The 21,265-nt window shown below is 38.3% G+C and overlaps 1 protein-coding gene across 3 annotated transcripts in view; it reads left to right on the top strand.

Moving 5' to 3' along the window:
- The window catches only part of GRIA4 (glutamate ionotropic receptor AMPA type subunit 4), a gene marked incomplete at its 3' end in the record, with an annotated part of 226,870 nt that overhangs the window by 128,191 nt on the left and 77,414 nt on the right, over positions 1-21,265 (top strand). For all 3 annotated transcript variants that reach the window (XM_082066008.1, XM_082066009.1, XM_082066010.1), the window contains exons 4-5: positions 4,126-4,310; positions 20,620-20,673. In XM_082066008.1, the coding sequence (XP_081922134.1) occupies positions 4,126-4,310; positions 20,620-20,673 (239 nt within the window). The remainder of the gene's footprint in view (positions 1-4,125; positions 4,311-20,619; positions 20,674-21,265) is intronic.

Raw genomic sequence — 21,265 nt, 5'->3', positions numbered from 1 at the left:
GAAAGCCTAGCTGGTACAGCAGAAGACAAATAAAAAACCTGAAAGGCCACTGAACTTTTAAAATCAAAAAGATTACCTGTGACTTCAGCTACTTGGGTGGAGGGTGGTTGTGTATAGTCTCCAATTGCAACAATGTTGCAGTGACTGAGAGGAATCCTGGGCTCCCAAACTCCTGCACTTAGAATGTATTCTAAGTACCCAAATGTATTCTAAATACCCAAATTGGTCAAGGGTTTTACAAACTTTTGCCTCCAGAAGACATCTCAGTCTCTCTGAAGATGTACTAATCTTTCTGAAAACAGACATAAGACCAGGAGCACATCTGACATTGGTTTTGTGTGGCTGATGCATTTTGCAATGGAAAAATGCCAACAGAGTGTGGAATAAGGGAAGCGGCATTAAAAAAAAATCTGAGATTTTGTTTGTAAGGTATTTAGCTGTAGTATCAATCCCAATATGTAGATTTTCTGTGGTAGGCATCTCCCTCTGATTTTACAGGAAAATAATAGAGTAAATCTTCATTTTCATGTTTCTTTCTTTTCCCAACATCATGACTATGTGGTATCTTTTTGGGAAAAAAAAAAAAAAATAACAGTATGTTAGATCCTCACAATTCCACCTGACTAGAGAACAGAAAAGCAAGGAGAGAAGCTATTAAGAAAACGAAGTCATTGCAGACTTTCCCTGTCTCTGGTTTCGTTCCAGTGTATTGAGGTGCAATTGGTATTACTGGTCCTTAAGCAGTTGTCAGTACTATCTACATTTAAGCAATTACCTACAAAAAGCAGCTGTGAAGCTTCTTATCCCAGGTTATTTGAGGAAAATTCTTCAAAATCCTGGTACCATAAAGAGCAAAAGAAACCATTCTTGTATATAGTGTATTCGTGTTTAGTAAGGATTCGTCTGTGTTTCCTGGTGGTTGTATTGGTGTTCTATGTTGTTCATAGATTTGCTAATTAGAACACAAACAAAAAAAAAAGTCCAAAAAACCTCTGGGAAAGACCAGGAGCTTCTTGATACAGACCTCCAAACTTATCTTACTTTTATTTATTGACATAGACCTAAACATATTTTTAACTAATGTTGTTTCAAAAAACATTGATTGTGTAGCTCAGCTGATATGAGTTAGCTTGTTTTTTTTTTTAGTTTGCTTTTATGCAACAAATAGTGTTCCACAATACATAGAACGGGATGTACTCAATAAAATGAATCATTCATCTGTCTGTAGCATAACTGAGGATAAGCAGCAGATAACCAAAAAATAAATACCTATAAGATTCATGTCTACTGTCTTTACTTGACCAAACATCTTTCTGAAATGTAACCATTTTGTCTAAACAGAGATGCTGCGCTCAGTGTCTGAGACTTACCCCAGGTCAGTTTCAGGGTTTTTTTGTCTTATAAAAAGTTTGCAGCTCTACATACACCTATTTTTTTTTTCTCTGTTAGCTGTAGCCAATTATTTTGGACAAATAAGCATTCTCCTCAGCATGACTTGTTTTTATGCCAACTGAGGCTGTGAATGCCTTTATTCATTCTATTTAAACTCCACCCTTGTCAGTCTATTAAAAATCGTTCCTGCACACTGAATAGATAACTATGCAACTGATTACTTGCACAGGGATTCTGAACTCTTCTGATGGAGATGTTGCACCATATCCAGTTTCTACCATTTAGCTGTACATGAAAGACATGATACCGTAAAAACTCACATCTGCATGCCAGCTATTGACAAGAAGCTACAGAAGCTTCAAATGCCTAAATGAAGGCAGTTGCTAATGAAATGTGGCAAGTGAAACCTTGATCCAAGGTAGAAGAAAAGCTTTTCTATGTGTTTGTTTGATATCTGTGGTGCTTTATGCTGGGATGAATTCCCAGTTTGATCAAAACACATCTTGGTAAAGTTGTCCAAGCAAAATCAGAACGGAATGAGGGGATGTCAATTGCTGTTACAAACACCATTCATTCTGAATCAAAGAAAATGTTAATTTGTGTCAGGAAGCTGAATTAAGTAAAAGTTGACTGCCTTTTTAGCAAAGATCAAGTCAAAGTTACAGTGTAATTGAAGCAGAAACCCCTGTAACACTGTAGGAGTTTTAATGTATGGCTATATATGGAAATGAATAGGAAATGAAGCAAGAAATACAATGTTTGGGAAAGAATCTCATCATGATTTGCAGAGATAATTACAGGCAAAAAGAGATTGAATATAGCAACAGGAAAAGCAGAATAATTATGCAGCAATTAACAGGAAAGCTGTATGGTTCTTTGAAAAAAATAACAGTGATTGGGTTAAAAATATATGCTCTATACAGAAATGGTTTAATACTCAATACATCAAGTATTTTAATTCATTTCCTAAGATAAAATAAATGTCTCATTTATATGATAAAATGTTATGCATTTTATGTATGCATTATAAATGTTTGTATTTTTATCTTTAATATGTCATCTGAATTGAAAAAAAAAATAATAAATGTTCATTTCAGAGTGCTACTTCCTAATGGTAAGAAGATACAGATTTTAAGTTAATATTTCAAGGACTGCAAATGTCATAGGAGCCAGTATAAAAAGATCTGCTCTTGGATTTGCAAGAGAATTAGTGTCTCATGCATCCTGAATCTTCACATTCTGATAAAACTGTTGTCTACATTTATTTTACTGGAGGCAAACTTAGGTTTTGTTGGGTTTGTAGGTCTGCTGACAATTAATCAGTTAGCAACAGCACACTCCAAAAACTCTTTCCCACATGTGACTTAGAAAGATTCCTCTTGCAGTCTGTGGAAATGTCTGATAGTACTTTTTATGGGGAAGCTGTCATGTGCTGTCATCTTCAGGTGCATTAAAATCACAGCTGGGGGTCACTGCACTCAGGCATGGAACCCTCTTGTCGAGAGAGAAAGGAGACACCACTGTGTAGCTGCATCACTAAGGATAGTTTTCGAGAGGTGAAATCTTTAATTTAAAGCTAGGGGGAAAAAATCAGCTAGATAATGAGTAAAAAGCCATGATATTTTGTGTTACGATTCTAGACAGGGGGACCTTCTCTGAATTGTACCATTTGTATCAGTATGTCATTGACAAACATATCTGTCCTTCTTGTCTTTCTTAAACATTGACTCTGGATCTGAGGTGTGCAAACTTCATTGCTTTAAACATATTCACCATTTATTCTAGATAAAAGATGTAATTACACATGCTTCTTACTTCAGGAACTTGTTGGGCAAGTCAAGGCTAGACTTGCAAGCTGTCCTGAGATATGTCACAAGCTCCTTGGCTGCCTCTGCACTGCTCATCCCCAGTGAGAAAAAATTAGAAGAGGGAAGAAGGCAAAGGGCTGGTGGGTCAGGGGACACTGAGGCTGTGGGCAGGGAGCCTGCCCTGTAAGTCCAGGTGGAAACTTCTGTCAGCGGGCTCAAAAATGACAAAGGGGACCTCAAATACTGATAAAGAGCAATAATCCTGCCAGTAGTAGTAATTAATGCTGCTATAGTGCCCTTCATTCATTGACCTCTAGGCACTCTACACACATTGATTAAAGCTTATATAGGATCTCTGAAATAGATCAATATAATTTCTATTCTCACATCTATACTGTCATATATATGTATAAATAAATGAAAAAATGAACTCTTATTAAGAAGCATTAATAGCTGCTTGGATTAAATCTTGACCAAAAAAATCCAACAAAAAAAATGTCCAACCAAAAAAAAAAGGAAAGCATTTGAATGTCTAATATACTACTTTTGTAATGTACAAATACTTCTGGGAACAAGTAGGCTCAGAGTTTCTCTTCACTGTATCCTGAAACGCCCGAATAGAGAAACCTGTACAAAACCAATCTGAGAAGCCGAGTACTTGACTATGTCAAGAGTTTCTGTGTATAAATCATATGATGATTATCCATGATGCTGAGAATCATTCCAAGGATTCTGATCACAGCAATTGTAATTTCCGTTAATTGCATACCGTGCACTGATTATGGCTAGCAGCATAGGTAGAGATACAGTTTCATTCCCTTGCCCGCAGGAGCAAATATTAAGAGACGTAATATTGATTAAGGGCAATTCCTATTCAAAAAATGCAATACTTGTGTTACTAATGTATTGTATCCTTTTCTTTTAGGTTATTCAATACTTCAAGCTATTATGGAAAAAGCGGGACAAAATAGCTGGCAAGTCAGTGCCATCTGCGTGGAGAATTTTAATGATGCCAGCTACAGGCGGCTTTTAGAAGACCTGGACCGAAGGCAAGAAAAGAAATTTGTAATAGACTGTGAAATAGAGAGGCTTCAGAATCTCTTAGAACAGGTAATACCTGCTTTTAATGTCACTGTAAGCACATTACTGAAACTCCAGATGAGCTACCATTCTGCATTGCATTTTGTTTGTTTTCTTGACTGAAATGAGGTTACTTGCTCTTTCTCTTTGTTTTTCTTCATGGGCCTATATTTGTCCATCCGTTTGCCAGCTCGATCAGTGCAGTGACCCCCCTTTCCCACTCTGCGTGTCTGCGGTTGAAGGATGCCGGCAGTCAGGGCAGCTGCACATCTGGCCCCGCATCCCAGCACCTCCATGCCTGATACATCTCGCATCAGAGTCTTAGGGCCGACAGTGTAGCTTAATTATCAAAGTTCCCTCAGTCTGTACCATCATGGCAGTAAAGCCCAGTTTTGTCTGAAGAAAAAAAATCTTACTTGAATCCAGTTTTAACTTTCTGTTCACCATATATATTTCTAGCCATAAAATGCTTTAAAATTATTACTACAAATATTTAAATTTATAGTTTTATTACCTTAGCAGAGTATTTATGAACATAAAGAGCAGTAGAATAAAGATGCTATTGAACTGGGAAGGAAGGTCAGGTTCTTCCACCAGTTATTCATGGAAAGCTGCTATTACATAAAGAAAATACTAGGCCAGACAGACTGGCTTGCAGTGGGTAGTACCTATGCTGTGAATATAAAGTGAATATAAAATCCTACTGCTCTGATGTGGCAAATCTATCTCTATATAGTGCTTATGTATGAGCTCTTTCTTAAATGACAGAAAAAACAAAATAGTGCTCTGAAAGGAGCATTTTGTCAAATGATGGGAAAATAACTTAGGGTTAACTATCTGCTTCTCGCATGATTCCACATATTATGCTGATGTGCTGCAAGTGCAGCGTTGGGTACCTGCTGCTGCTGCTGCTGGAGGACTTGCAGGGACTGAATGCCATCTGCTGGTGGTCGATCCTCCGCCGCCACGCTGCTTCTCCTTCCTAGCGCATTAGAGAATTTTGAAGATCTTATTGCAAAAACGTTCATGATACATCTGGCGCTGAAGTCACGGAAATATGAAATGTCATTTGTGATACAGAAAGGCATAAAATAGTACTCACAGAAATGTATACTTCAATTTTGCTTTCACTGGCAGAAAATAAAGAGGGAAACTGAGAATTAATAGGCTGATTTAACAAGGGCTTTTTCTATGACTGTTGCCAAGAGAAGAATAGATGATGCTATGTTGCTATCAATATTAATTTGGCCATTTGTTTTTAAATTCTGAATGGCAGTATGCTTTGACACCTGCTTTCTATAGCTTATAATGGAAACCTCCCCAAGTTCAGCCTATATTGTAAAACAGGACACCACTTTTAAACATATTCACCACTTTTAAAACATATTCAGTAAAATAGTTTCTCTCTCAGCTCTGTGTGTTTGCACATGTGTACATACCTGATTTCTTTTACACGGAATGCAAATGTGACTTAGAAAAAGCATGCAATATTGCCATAAGTTGAAGTACACCCACCATCCTGCGTAGGTGCATCTACTAAGCATCCACTCAGTTTCAAAGCAGAATGAAGTCATCCAGTACGCATTTGGATCTCACTGATCTCATGTGTACATTTTATTTTCTTCCAGGAGCTATTTCTCATTTTCTTTCCAGATTGGCACCTGCGTAGCCAGTTCCTTTTTAGGAACATAACTGGTGCTCTTTGTTCACATCATGCAGAACTGAATTGGATATTGATGTTAATGTCATTAGGTTTTGACCTCCTCTGACTTCCTACCGGTCTGGATTTTGCATGCCTAAAATAGGTACTTAATGCAGGCATGGTAAGTCATAAAAATGAAGTGCCTGGCCTCAACAAACTGAATCAGATGTGGTGAATTTAGCTAATACCTCTACAGGACAAGCCCAAAAGCTAATTGAGGCCTGTTTCCATTAACTGCACAGAGAGAATGAAAAGTAGGAGTTAACACCTGATTTACAACATACCTGTATCTTAGTCTGTCATACATTCACTTTTAGGAAGTGATTCATCTGGCTACTGTCTAATTTTGGATGGGATTAATTTTACCCAGGAAATGAGCTCTTCTTGTGCTGGTATTTATTCACACCTAAGTGTAAAGCCTTTGCCCTTAAATCTGTGCTAATGAAGTGAGAGAAATTGTTTTTTGGGCACATGTGTTTTTTTTTTTCTCAGTAGTGACTGTGCATATATACATTAATATATATATATATATACATACATATATATATATATATATATATACTTGGCCTAATTAAATTGGAATTCATATATTTCAGAATATTTCTGTAATTTTCCCAGATCATGTGAATTCAGTTCTTCACCAACATGCCTGCAGATCATCTCCATCCTTCCAAAGGAAGGCCACTGTAGAAACAGGAATAGCATTATAGCCAGGCTAGACAAAGTATGCAGAAGTGCAGAATAGCTGCAGCTTTACTCTCCATTGTGCAGGTCCTGGGTTCCTGCAAATAGACTTGGGGTGCTGGTTTGAGGCTCCAAAATGAAAGCATTTTGCCTTCAGAGATCAAGTGCTGCTTACTGACTGGCAGTCAGAAACAGTCTTGGCCACAAAAACTTTTGAACTGCCAACAATGAGACTGAAACATAAAGAGCCTAGCCCAATGTAGAAAATGCAAAATAACAGCTATTTTAAGATATCAGCCATTGACTTTTTCCCTTTGCATGAAGGTTTTAATAACCTGTAGCAGACAGGTAAGGTGGCTTCACAAATGGACTAAAAGTCAGCGTTCTCTTCTCTGCATACACAGAGGAATTGATTAAGCTTCAGTGACTCTAATTAACTCAACTTTCCTGCCTAGTTCTCCTGTAATTGAGAGCCTAAGTTGTGACTATGCTGTAATACTTCGCAATGTACAAGTAAATGTTCTGCAGAACATTTAGGAAAAGTAATTAAATCTCAGTAATGAGACCGTAACTCAAATTGCATTTGCCCTTAAATCTATGCTAATGAAGGGAGAGATACTGGCTTGTGGGCTTCTTCTTGAGTGACTGCCCATGTATTTAGACTTTCACACTTCTCATGGCTGTGGACCTCAAGCAGTGAAGACTGGAGACTTTTTATCTGGCTGTGTTTAAAAAGTGAGCTCATGCGCTGCTCCCCTGGTGCCCACTTACCTGACCTGGCATCTTCTGCTCGCTGTCTTCTCCCAGCCGCTCAGCACCTTGCTGTTTCCTCACTTCTTGTACAATTTTAATCTTACCTTTTTCTAATTCTTTTTGTCTCCTATATTTTTCTTAGTTCATTAGTTTTTCTCATTTATTTTCTCCTCTCCATGTGCCTTCGTGTGTGTAGAAGCTGCCTCCAGGCTCCGTACCTGAGGCTTGTCTTAAGGGAAAATTTATCTCCTGGAACCCAATGACATATCTGAAATCCAAGATCCCGTTGCGTGCAACCCAGGATGTGCATTTTGCATCATACAATCTTTCAGGTTTCTATGTTGTTGTGGTGAGGTTGACGTTTTGGGCAAGACCCAAACCTGTACTCCTTTTAACAGTGAAGTATAGAGAGATGGAGTTTAATTTCAGATTTCTGTTCTAGAAAGGGGGAGAAGGGCCAGCATTAATTTCAGGAGTTGGATTCAACCTGCACACAAGTGTTTATATCACGTTTCCCCAGATTGCTGCCTTCTGTTTTAGCCTCAGAAAAGATCTCAGATCTTACCTTTCTAGGCTATGCTAAGGCTGTGCTCCTCTTCTTTGGTCATGCTCACCCACACAAGACCATACAGTCTCCAGTAGAAAATGGAGAAATTTGGGGGTGATTGGAAACCAAACAGCATGGCTCAGCTCAAAGCACTGTTTAAATGCAACACTGGAGCAAAACATCCATTTCTGCAGTGTCACAGAGCTGTTGCTTCGATTCGTCAGTGAGACAAACAGCATCTTCAGCCTGACTCAGTAGATCTCCACCTACTCTTGAAAATCTTCTATAGCTTAAGCATAGCAAGATAATTTTAGCTCTTTTTTAGACTTTATTCTCAAGATGGTGAAAGAACACCCTACATCCTTAAAATCTTACAACAGGCATAACCAGGAAAACCTTTTTGTTACCTGTGAGTGAAACTCCCCGTTTGCACTCCTCTGGCGGAGTTTATCATCCTGCAATCCCAGGCTCTGAAAGACATAAAGACTTTCACTGTAATTGTTTTCTTTACTTGCCCATTTCAAGTGGTGGCACACGATTTGCCCTTGAGGAGGGCGAGCAAGTCCTGTTCCCTTTCAATTCAATGTAGACCTGGTGTATGGCTGGGGGTGGTGTGGACTGTTCCCTCATCAGGGCCTCTCAGGGCAGCCTTGGCAGCAGTGGTGCTTTGGGCAGCTCCACAGTCCTTGACGCAAGGGGATGGAATGCTTGACATGACCGCTGCTGCGCATCCCCAAAAATAACCCCCAAACAGTGTGTTTCAGTCCTGTGCAGGAGCAGCAAAAGCAGTAAAATGAAGGTGGAAGGTGTACCTGCCCTTGGCCGGGGTGTTGGAACTGGGTGATCTTTAAAGTCCCTTCCGATTCAGACCATTCTATGATTTTATGAAGATGTATTTCATGTCAGATTTCCCCAGAACTTCCAGAAAGTGTGTTTCCATTTTGAAGAAAGCACATCTACTCTTTACAGTTATGGAGGGCTCGTTATGCTTAACAGAGTGTTTTATAGAACCTCGTAAGTGATCTCACTACATCTGATTAAGTGTCTCCCCAGTTTGCTTACTTGGCTTTTTGTTTCATCTGTTCATACACAGCCATAATAAAAGTATGCCACATGTTTTTTTATTTGAAACATAAACTATTATAATCCTTTATTTATATTGCATAAATGACTAGAAACAGAGACAAAGCTCTATTTTCCCACACATGTGGAATTAGAGATTGTTTTTACCATTACCTTTCCAGCTTAGCAGGACAAGGTAGAAAAAATGAGCTAAAACAAAGAAACAGAAAAATAAAGTGACATCTCCACTGTTTTATACAACAGATAGAGCTTATATAGCAGAATGCATTTCTAGTGATTCATATTCTTCTGTCAAAGACCATTATGTCCCTGTTTATCAACATCCCTTTTTTCAAGTCACTTTCAGCAGGTGGTCTTTTAAAAGCACAAAAATACTCTGTTTGAATTAAAGGATGAAAGTCAGTGAGAGACATGGAAAATTCTCTGTGCGTGTCTCGTCATTCCAAGTTGTGTTTCTAAAGTGCTGCCCTGCATAATATGAAAAACTTTCTGCTTAAGATGAAATGAATAGTTGAAACACATAACGTTGTGATTTCCATTTCCTACCAAACTAATCCTGTAACACTGGCAGCGAGCAGTGCGGCAGCTGAATGGTCCGGGCCAAAGTAGTCATTTACTGCACATGGCACAGCAAGAATCAGACCCATGTGTTTCTCTCACTTTTCACTAGGAGTTTTCCGTCTTTTATTACTCCTTCTTTTAATTTCATTTTTCTTCCTGCATTCAGAAATAGCGTATCTATTTGCACTTCTGGCTTATTCACTGAAAATTAGAAGTCAAGTCAGCCTAAAAATAAAGGGTGTATCTACCGAAATTAGAAAATAGTTACTTTAATCTTAGTATATATTTACTGAATTTCTATTTGGAATAGAGAATTCATGTTTCAAAATAAATATGCCTACAAAAGAAATGTGTTTTTATTTATTACTGAGAAAGACCAAACAAAGTTAATACCAGATACCTATTTAAGCTGAACTTATGAAACCCGAAGTCAGGTTTCCCAGTTTAACGTTTTTATTTCTCATATTATTTTATTCTCATTAGTATTTATTCATTGCTTAATTAGTATAATTCAAAGCAATCCAGAAGCTACAAATAGCAGAAAAAACCAGTGTTTAGAATTACTAAAACAGTGAGGACTGACACTCCCTTGGTTTTTCTGGGCTTTGTTTTTCTTTCTGATGACTACTACCACCAGCACCATAAAAATCTTCATCCCCAAAATGTACTGAACAAGCAAGAAATAGCACTTACTATGGCTGGTCAAGAAATATGTGCAAGTTGACAGCACTCACGTGCTGTCTAGTAGCTGTCAGATGGGAGATCTAGTGTCTGGGTCCATCTTGTCCTTTTAGTGACAAAAACATCTGGTTTTCTGTTCTCCACCCAGCGGACAGTATTAATAAGGACTCTTAGATGTCTTAGATGTCCTAGGTGTCTTAGACAATGTCTTAGTGGCATTGTCTTCCATTCAAATGTAACTGAAATTGCCAAATGTGTTAAAATATATTTTACTGGCAAATTGATAGACAGACCCAAAGACAGCTCAGTAGAACAAATATGATTTCCTTAGGAAAGAGGACTAAAAATACAAAGCAAAAAATACATTTAAGGAAATGTCACGTCAGTTTCTTCCAAGTTTTACTTGCCTTTAGTTAGTTGGAATATTTTACCTTCGGTAAACACATGCCATAGATTTCTTTTGTGATTCCTTTGTTTGCTAACTGGCAAGCAAGAGTGAAGTCTAATAAAGCGACGAACTTCTGGTCAGATTTGAAAAATAACAGAGAAAATAATTTTGAAGATTTCAGTGAAAACATATGTTATTTGTTCAACCATCGTATTTGTTCTTTTTACTTCTTCAGACACTAATAACACTTATTACTAGAGAAGCAGACTGTTATTTGCTCAGCTATAGCTGGTCTCAAAGCTATTACTTATAGTTTGTTCAGTGCTCAGAAATGTGTTCAGATATACAATGAAGTCAATGCTCTGAATAGATCTTACAATTAAGCTGAAAAGTGTAATATAAGAATCGTTTAGATAATGATAGATAGTTTGCTTAACTGTAAATACTTTAGCGCTTTTCTTTTGGCCTTTCACTGTTTTTTCTTTTTGCCGTTAATCTATAACTAAAGGACATTTAAAATTATGTGAGGAAGCTTTCAAAAGTGCGAAATGCTGAAGTTGGATGTTAACAGTTATGGTCCCCCGTTTCTTTTTCTGCCAGAATCCTCATTGTCAGCACATATTAAACACTGCAGTGCAAATAAGGTACCAGAAAGAAGACTGGAGTCTTAGAACTCTGAGATTTGTTTCTAGGCAGATTTTTGCCCAATTTTGAAATTCAGACTGTGAAGCACTGACATGAACAGCTCTATTCTACAAACAGAATAACAGAATAACTGGGGTTGGAAGTGGTCTCTGAAGGTCATCTGAACACTCCTGCTGCTCAAGGGAGCAAGCTTAGATCAGGTTACTCATCCAGCCAAATTCTGAATACTTCCGAGGCTGGAAATCCCATAACCCCTTTATGCCATGTTTCAGTACTTTACTACCTCTTGGTAAAAAAAAAAAAAAAAAAAAAAGTTCCTCATATCTAGCAGAAATTTCTTGTGTTGTAACCTGTGTCCTTTACCTTTTGTCCTGTTGTTGAGCACCTCCAGGAGGAGTCAGATACCCTCTTCCTTACACCGTCCCATTGGGTATTTATGCATATTATTAAGATCTGCCAGAGCCTTTTCTTCTCCAGGCTGAATGATCCCAGCTCTCTCAGCTTCTCCTCATATGACAGATGCTTCAAGCCCTCAGTCGCCTTCGTGACCCTTCTCTGGACCTGCTCGAGTATGCTCATGTGTCTCTTGTACTGGACAGCCCAGCACTGGACACAGCACTCCAGATGTGCCTCCCCAGAGCTGAGCAGAGGGGAAGGATCGCCTCCTTTGACCTACTGGAAGTGCAGCCCAAGAGGCTGTTGTCTTTCTTTGCCATGAGGATGCATGACAGATTCCTGGCAAACTTGTCTACCAGAACCCCAGGACCTTTCCTGCAAAGCCAGTTCCCACTTGGTGTGCACCCAGCCTGTCCTGCTGTGTTTGTTGAGTTAAGCTGAGAGTTATGCCAAAAAACAAGGCACAGATCTACACAGATAAGCTAGTTCATTTCTCATTACTCTGTTTGCACACCTATAGGCAGGTCTAGAGATAAAAATACCTTATGAGTGGGTGAACTGTGTATCATCCTCTGTTGAATCTCACAAACACAAAATATGTTTGCATCTGAAACAGCTAGAAGGAATACCAGGGTGATCAGTTCAACCTCTGTGCTACTTTAAGCGACCCACATCTAAAAAAATCCTTCACTAAGCCAGGCAACACGCTTCTCCAGTATTTTAGCTCCTTGTTCTCTGCTACTGAATACGCTGCTACTTCTTCCTAGTTTCTGATAGTCCTCTTGGGCAGATTTTTACTAGGAATTCAGTTTAACTGTGTCTCCATAAGGAGCTTCATGCAAAGCTCAGCAAAGCAAACTGAAGAACACAGGCTAACTGGAATTACATTTGCCCGGGACCTTTATGTTTACTTCTTTCTGAAATAATATATTGCTATTCCTATTATAATTTCTGTTTTCTGAGTCTTCTCCTTATGCAGTAACATTTATAGTGGCTTTTTCTATATTTGTACACACAAATATGCACATAAACATATATACATGAACATGTACAGGACTCTATTCAGCAAAAACATGTTTCTCCTTTCTGCAAGAATGGCAATGGATTTCTTTTCTTCTTCCATCTGCAACAGCTCCATCCTCTCCCACCCTTCTCCATCTGACAAAGTTCAAACCTTAGCACTCTGTGTTAGACATCTTCCAAGGTGTCCACTGTGAGCAGCAGCATCTTCTGAATTTTGCATAGTGAATCAGTTTTACTGTCAGAGATCATCAGTCTGGCTCCTGGTCTACCAGACAGGCTGATTCCAGACTTTTTTTCTTGCTCCCTGCCCTCCCCTGCACGTAAGAATTTAACAGGCTGTTTTCCAGTAGATGAGCGTTTTTCTCAGCTCTGTCAGTGCTCTGTATCAGCAAGATCAAGCCTGGCTGCTCATCTAGGTCTGTATTTGCCTTTAAAAACAGAGGTGAAAACTGCTGTGCAGCATCTGACACATACTTCAGTGTACACAGTTGAACTGATACATAAAAAAAAGTATGTACATTGCAATATTAAAAATTAAACATGGATGTAAAGTTGTCACATAGCAAAGTATTAGTACAATGAATCTAATCTTGTAAAAATTACAAGTTGATAAACTCTAATTAATAAGAGCTAACAATACTTATTAACAAGCGTGGTAGGGAAGTAGCTGCACAGCGTCTTGGACGTTGTTCATAGTTGTCTAACTAACCCATTTTTTCAGTGTGTTGCTTGACATCACTGATCCTCAGCTTTCCCAGCCTTAAAGAGCCTTGAGGTATGTAGCTGAAAAGTACCATGTACATGTTAGCACTGAGAACCAAATCTCACTGATGGCTAAAATGGAGCAGGCTGTCACAGCAAGATTGATTATTGTTCTTACCATCAAAATGAAACTAAATAAATGTGTGAGTGGCGAAAAGTACAGAAGCTGACATACTGCACTCCTCCTTGGACTGCTCTTTGATATTTTGCCACAGGAGTGCTAAACGTGAAAACGTAATGTTTGACTGCTCAGTTTCTCTAAATTAATCAAGTTGTAAATTTAGCTGTTTTTAAAAACTTTTTTTCTCATCTTAATTTCCAGTGTGTCTACTAACTGAAGCCAGCAAATAGAATTCTTTCAAATGGTATTTGGATCACTAGCATAATTAATTAAAAATAATAATAATAATAAATTATAACACAATATATTAATAAATTACAACAAAGTACTTACAGGAAGGCAGAAATTAACCAGACACATGAATTAAATAGAGTAATGGCTCAATCATTCTTCCACAATTTGTTCTGCTTTCCTGTTTGTCATGAACACAGCAGTGCATTAGCACAAAGGATTACTAGCACTACACATAGACAAGTATTTTGCAAGAGAATGCATTGCTTTTACACGTAGTTTAGTTGCGTAATGAGGATTTATTTATCCCTTGAGTCAGAAATTGCATGGACTTCCTCCCATTTCCCTCTGTATCTTTTTGATTTGCATGAACGAAATTCAGGTTTAGTTCTGTTCACACAGAGCCACAGGAGCAGATCATTAGTCAAAGAATTTGGTATGTGCATAACACACAGTGATATGGGCTGGTAGCAGCACTGTTGGACTTACACTACTTCAGGGACACAGTAGCAGCTCCATGTGCATCTCTTGAGTCCCAGGGGGTTTGAGAGGTTCATAAATTGCCTTTTCCTCATCATTCCTTTCTCTCCATGCTTTTTTTTCCCTGGAGGCCTGCGGAATTGCTTCTAAGCTACACTGTAATGTCAATGCAAACTGATAGCACTTCTCCTTGAGGGAGCCAGCTGCCAGCACTGCCACCAGCATCTTCCTTGCACCACTCTCTGCATCGGCTCATTTTCTGTCTTGCACACAATAAAAGTCCTACACTGCACAGTAATAAAAACACATCTTGTGACTGCACCACACAACTAATGAGGTTTGGACCTGAGAAATAGGTTATTTCAGTTACTGAAAAGAACAAATAGGTGGTAGAAGACAAAGGATGAATACAAACAGTTTGGAGGATTTGTAAAGTGACCTTCTTCTTACACCCTTCCTCTCTTTCCTCATCTCCTTTTTCCCTACAAGTCTGCATATCCCACGTATCTCTGAGTGAGCTTTTTGCAGGAGTAGGATCTGGATGCAAAGGCTTCAGCAGCAGCAGAAGGTAACCAGCTGTGCTCAGGGCACTGGGTAATGGCCTTTGAGCCACCTCCCTGGGTTTTCTTCCACGGCAGCTGCTTGCGCCAGGCAGGGCTGTGCTGGGCAGGGGCTGTGTGGGAAGGATCCTGCCCCTTCCCATCACTGTGCCAGCTCAGCGCCCGCCTTTACAACAGGGAAAGAAGTGACGATTTGTAAGGACCCTCTTCTGCTTTGTTTGTTGCCTTCTTTAGCATCCTCTCTGGTGGCTGTAGGCTGTTAACAGTCTGCCCTTTCCCCAACAGCAGTGCCCTTTCACGAGCAATAGCTGTTAAAATTAAGCTTGTTTCTCAATTGCTTTTTTATGGCTTAGTAAAAGATTTATCCTTGCTTCAGATATTGTATAAAATCCCATTTCAGTTGTGGTTTATATCATCACCATTTCTGCCACAATATTTCAGGTCAAAGTCTCAATCTGCCATCTTTAACAAGTCTCAACACTTTTTATATTGTGTTAGACAGACTTCATTTTATTGCAGGTGTTCTTTTTCTTAAGGCGGTGGATTGTGACACAATAGCAAAGAGAAAAACCTTTGTTAAAGTCCCATTGGTAATGCAGAGCTATTTGAAGAGATTGTAGAGAGAAGAGATGTAACTGAAAATAAGTCCTTTTTACTCCAGCTGTACTGACCTCCATCTTCTGGAAACCATAACTGGGGACATTTCCTGCTACAGAAGTTAAGCTTTCTTTTAAAATGACTTATATGCAATATCTGTTTCATAGTAGTAGAGAACAGAGGATGACTTGGGGCCTGATTCTCTGTTCAGATGCTGATGTAAGTCTGGAAATGGTTTTATCAAAGTCAGTGAACTTGCCACTCCTGGGGGAATAAAAAAAAAAAAAAAAAAGAATGAAAGCGGACACTGGTAGCTCTTCTTTTCAATAGTGGAATAGTTTCTGAATTTCATGAGTCAGGCTATTGTTCAGCTAAATGGAAAAAACAGGATTGTATGTTAAAGTCAGAAAGTTCAGAATTGTGTCTGAAGCTTAAGTTGAATTCAGATCTCACTGCCGCTGCTTTTATCACACTTTAAAGTCAATTCTGTAATTCTAGTTACTTTTGATTACCACAGGAAAAGGCGTTTTCTTAATTGCAGTTTAGTAGATCAGCAACTAAATATTCTCACAATGTACTATTCTTTTTAGTAATGGTAATGTGAATAGAGCCTAAGGCTGACTTTTTCTTCAAAGTTCACTGAGGACACTCACATACAGAATGATATTTGGAAAAAAGAAAAAAAAAAGATGCATTAGATTCTGAACCCACCTTGATAGTGTAATGGCCTTAATATTTCACTTTCTTTGATTCTATCCCGTTGCATTTACTGAAATGAAGTATTCACTTGTAGTGTGACTACTGGATAATACATGGAATGGCTCTTGTTGTCTTCCCTGTTAACGGTAATTTGGAAAGCAGATTGTATTTTCTTATTCATTCTTTCTCAGAACAGTGTTATTTAATTATTTCTTCAGTTTTACAAATAAGAGTATAAAAGAGCTCCAATTCTAGGTGCTAGCCACCTCATGCCTTAAATTAAAACATAGAAATCAATATACAAAAGCCAGTGCAAAATCCTGCTTTACCTTGCCCTCGTCCTTCCCCAAAGAAGTCACAAATCAGTTCACCCTTCCCTACACCTTCTTCCCAAAACCTCCCTGGGAAAGCTGAGATCACCTTAAATTCTCATGCAACAAAAGCCAGGTGCAATATCTGTGCGTGTTGTTTAAGGAGAAATCAGAGTGGGACTACAGAGCAAAAATAAATGTTTAGAAGATGTCAGTGAAGAAGTACTCTGTGAGGGGGAGGAATGGGTTTGATCCCACTCACTCAGGTGTCCCAAAGCAATGAAAGGGACAGTAACACATGGAGAAGGTCTTCCCTGACCTACCAGGACCCTGAATTACCATATCAACAGTTTCATGGTGTAGCCTGTGTGACTAGCAAAGCCCATCTATGATGCTTAGCCCTGTGCTCAGGTTTTGCAACTGGTCAGGGTGAGAGCCAAGCTGGAGCTCCTGTTCCCTGAGCAGAGGCACCATGGGTGGCTGTGGCAGCATCACCTTCTCCTCAGGGCCTTGCTTTAGAAATGAAGACAGTTCTCACTGCCCACCTTGTGCTATACATGGGTCTGCCACCTGCCCCATGGATGCTCAGGACCTGTCTAAGAGCGTGGGACCCACAGGCACACAGATCATCTTATTCAGTGGCAGGAATGTGCTCTTTTGAAGTAATCTCCTGATTGTGACTATTTACTGTGCTGCAATTCACATCGAGGGTGGACTCAAAATACATAAATTGGTTTTCTTTTGGATGGTGCCACGCAAGAACACTCTCTCATCTGTCAAAATCTCAGTAGTGCTTTTCCCTTTCAGAATAGATTTGCTGGATCTTTTACCTGCCCCTTCTGCTCTGACATAGAAGAAAAATATTTTTCCCTCACTCACCAGCACTCGTCTGTTTACTTTGTGGTTCAGGGCAATATTAACTGTCCTGTGTATGGAATGTTTGAGGTCTCATCTCTGTTAAAGCTCTAACCACTGCTAACCAGTTAAAGAACAGAAAACAGAAGTGTGAAAGTTTGCATTGCAAACTGCGTAGCTGTCAGAAATTTTGCTTGTTGCTTCGATTTATCTCAGTGAGGAAGCATAGTATAGAGAAAGGTGGTTCTTCAGGAAGCAAGAACTCAAATCCTATTTTATAGATCATGATCTGCGTGGAGTATTCAAGAAAGGTGACTGTATGTATGTTTTGGATATTCAAAAATATGAGATGGTCATGGAAGGCTGTTTAACTAAACAGGCACTTTTTTTCCTAAACCATAAATAATTCCTGGTTTGCAAACTGTGTGTGATCAATAACCATAAACATTTCAAATTCAAAATCAGAACTGTATCCAATCTCAGTTGGAAATGCAAGCTATATAACATCATTTCTCTGTCTGCCTGATGAACATTCTTAGGGTGAAATTTGTCTCAGTTAACATTAGGGATATAAAATGTAGGTGTCTACATCAGAGCTAATCATCATCAACTCTTTTTCTAGTCAGTGCAGAAAAATATGTACTTTCAGGGCACAAGCCGTCTAATTAATTTTAGACTTGTGCTTTAGGATAAGATGAATTATTTCCTCAAAGTGCCTGCTCTTTCCACTGACTATAAAGGAAGTTAAGACAACTACATGATACATAAATGCGTACCTTTATCACTCACCCTAAGAGACAAGTTTTGAGAGAACACACTGGAAAATTCAAATTTTAATTTAAAAAATATTCTGTATTGTTCACATCAAATCCGATAAGTCTGCAGTGATATCTACATGAATTTGCTAGAAATAAGCACAGAAGCAAATCTGGTTAATCACTTGCAGCATTTATTGTGACAACTATGAATATGTGTCTGACATACCACAACCAGTACAGGTTGATCATGTGGTTGACTGATATGTTGCAATGATCGTCACAATTTGTGTTATGAAACCAAACCAGGGAATAGATCACTAACGGTGTTAATTGCCAAAGACACATTGGCTTCCCAGAGCTTGAATGGAACTGCAGTACTTTTTCCAAGCTAGGGATCTGGTACACAGTTGCCACATCACATCTTAAATAATGTCGGTCCACTTACATTCAAACGGTGATACTGTAGTTACTTAAAAATGTGAGCTTTTTAATGTGCTTTTTAACCTGCGTCAGTTTCCTTGTAATGGGGAGGAAAACATATTTTCATTACCTTGTGTTGCTGAAGAAGTACAGATGTAAAAGCCCCCAAGTATAATGGTAGCAATGGCATTTATGCACTGATCTTAATGGGAATTTGACTGAATACAAAATAAGCAATTTATTTATATGAAGGTTGAAAATCTGGTCATGGCTTGGGGGTTGACAGTTTCTTTTTTTAGCTTTTGCTTTTTAAATATGAACATTTTAGCTATAGACTATAAATACAAAATAGAGGCTGGGAAACAACAAGAACAAAAGGATAATAGACAAATTGTTTATTTACTTTATTACTTTCATATAATGAAATGAAATGAAAACAGTTCTGACAAGATGCTTGTGCCACATCCCATCAATTTTCCCTTCAACTCTGATGTAGAAGCAAATCGACCTATTGGAACAATGGAGCCAGGAGTCAAGGATTTCCAGGTCTTAATCCAGACTTAGATCCTGGATCCTTGCATGTCTTTGACTAAATTATTTAGTCCTTCAGCAACTTGTCTCTCATCTCCAAAATATGATGTTATTTTTTACTGCACTGGGAAAAGGGGCTGCAAGGCTTAGTGAATGTTTGTTCTGTATTTTGGACATGAGATGTGAACCCATAAAGCCAAGAAGTTTCCAAGTCTTCAGGACAGGACCTAAGGCTAAGATTTCAAAGCAGGAAAGGAGGCAGATCTAGGTTTCCCATTACTTACTGAGCAGGCTGCACTGCATGCAAAACTTTTGGCTGTATCTTATTTATTCATTTGGAAGGAAGCTAAAATGCTTTGTGGAGATGAGTACATGAAGCAGGAAAAAAAACCAAACAAACCACACACACACACAAAGAGACAAAAAAACCCCATTATTTGTGCTGCAATCAGTCTTTCTAAATGAGTGGTAAACTATCAAAAGTAAGAGTCAAAATATCTCTTTACTGGTATTAAATGTAAGCTGCATATCACAGGTATTAATGTTAGTTTCTTTAGTAAAAACAGCTTTAATCTGCAATGAAACTATTAACACCATTTTCTACTGACAAAATATTCTTTCCTCATTTTTTATTTTCAGCACATTAAAAATAAGATGCATTCTATCATAGGAACAGCAATGATATTGATACAAGGCAAAGGCTGACACAGTTTTTGTCTAAATCCTGTTGCTGATCTTGCCATATTGGCACTGTTGCAGCTACTCTTTTTGCATCACTTGATGCTGTATTTTAGTTAAACACTAAGGCAGCCTTGATGCCCTTTCTTGCTAAGTCCCTACTCATACCTGTTCCCAAAGTCTTTAGCAAATTACTAAGAGCTGAATAACACTTGCAGTACTTGACCACCTCAAGGGCAAACAGCTTTGAACAGTTTTGATCCCAAGAGATGAAAACACAATTTGATTCATAAATTCCACACTTACTGAAAATGAAAAGGTGTCTTAGCAAGTAGGCTTTCTAGCTAATGTGTGACCTCCTCTTTCTGAATTTGTATCCCGTAGCTAATTGCTCTGTTTAATAAAAGTATATACTACAGTTACATTTTCAGTCATACGGAAAACACTCAGATTACCAGTTCATTACAGGGTGTTTCAAAAAGATTTGAGATCACTTTATCTCTGCAACCAGGAACTGCCCATGATTGAAACTCTTACAGTCCGTACAGCAGGTGGAGGGAACATAGAGCATTTGTAAAAAGGTTACTAAAACTTGGTAACTCGTTAAACCATATGTAAATTCGTGTGTAATTCTAACATATTTGGTCCATCTTTTTGAAACACCCTATACTTTACTCATTTTCATTTTAGCCTTTTCTCATTATTAAGGACCTGGAAAGTTATAGCTACTTTATTGGAGAAGACTCTCAACATTATATTACTGATGTTATACATTTCAGAATTTATATCTATCTGGCTATGAAAACACCTGTCTAGAAAAAACAATATGACATTGTTTGCCTTTTTTTTTTTGTTCTTATTTCTCTCCCACAGATCGTAAGCGTGGGAAAGCATGTTAAAGGATACCATTATATTGTTGCCAACCTGGTAAGATACTTTTCTAGAATTATATCACTGCTCGGTAAGTGAAACACTCAGCTTTACTTTGAAGTTGTAGCACTTCACACAGCATTTCCCATTTGTCACTAATATGTGGTTGCACATAATACAGTCTTTATGGTGCGTAAAAGAACTTAGTTTTGTTGTTACAGCCATCTAGACAAGAGGGGCACAATGTTATGCTCTTAAATTTTATCAAAGTCAATGTAGCATAAAGGACTGCTAAGTGTATTTTGTGAATTAGAATTTACAGAACTACACTATGATTTTTGACTAATTTTTTAATATTAGTAACATAACAATTACTGAGGTGAATTTTCTAGATTCTCCAGGGAATATTCTTTTTGCTGTAAGATCAGCTATTTCCGGTCAACTTACTAGTGCCGTATTTTCACTCTTAAATCTAAACTGCACATTAACACAGATAATGTTGAGAAGAAGGTAAAGAAAGTGTAAATGCAGTGTTTTATTATTAAAATAAGCCATTCTTTAAGCTGAAATACCTGCTTGGTGAAGCACAGTGAATGTAGGACAGAGTCTAATGTATGCTTTAAATTGTTTTCTTTTTACTCTCCCTCAA

The sequence above is a fragment of the Streptopelia decaocto genome (assembly GCF_964273445.1).
Source record: "Streptopelia decaocto genome assembly, chromosome: 1".
Lineage (NCBI taxonomy): Eukaryota > Metazoa > Chordata > Aves > Columbiformes > Columbidae > Streptopelia > Streptopelia decaocto.
Note: the sequence above shows the minus strand (reverse complement) of the source record. Positions and strands in the feature narration are given on the sequence as shown.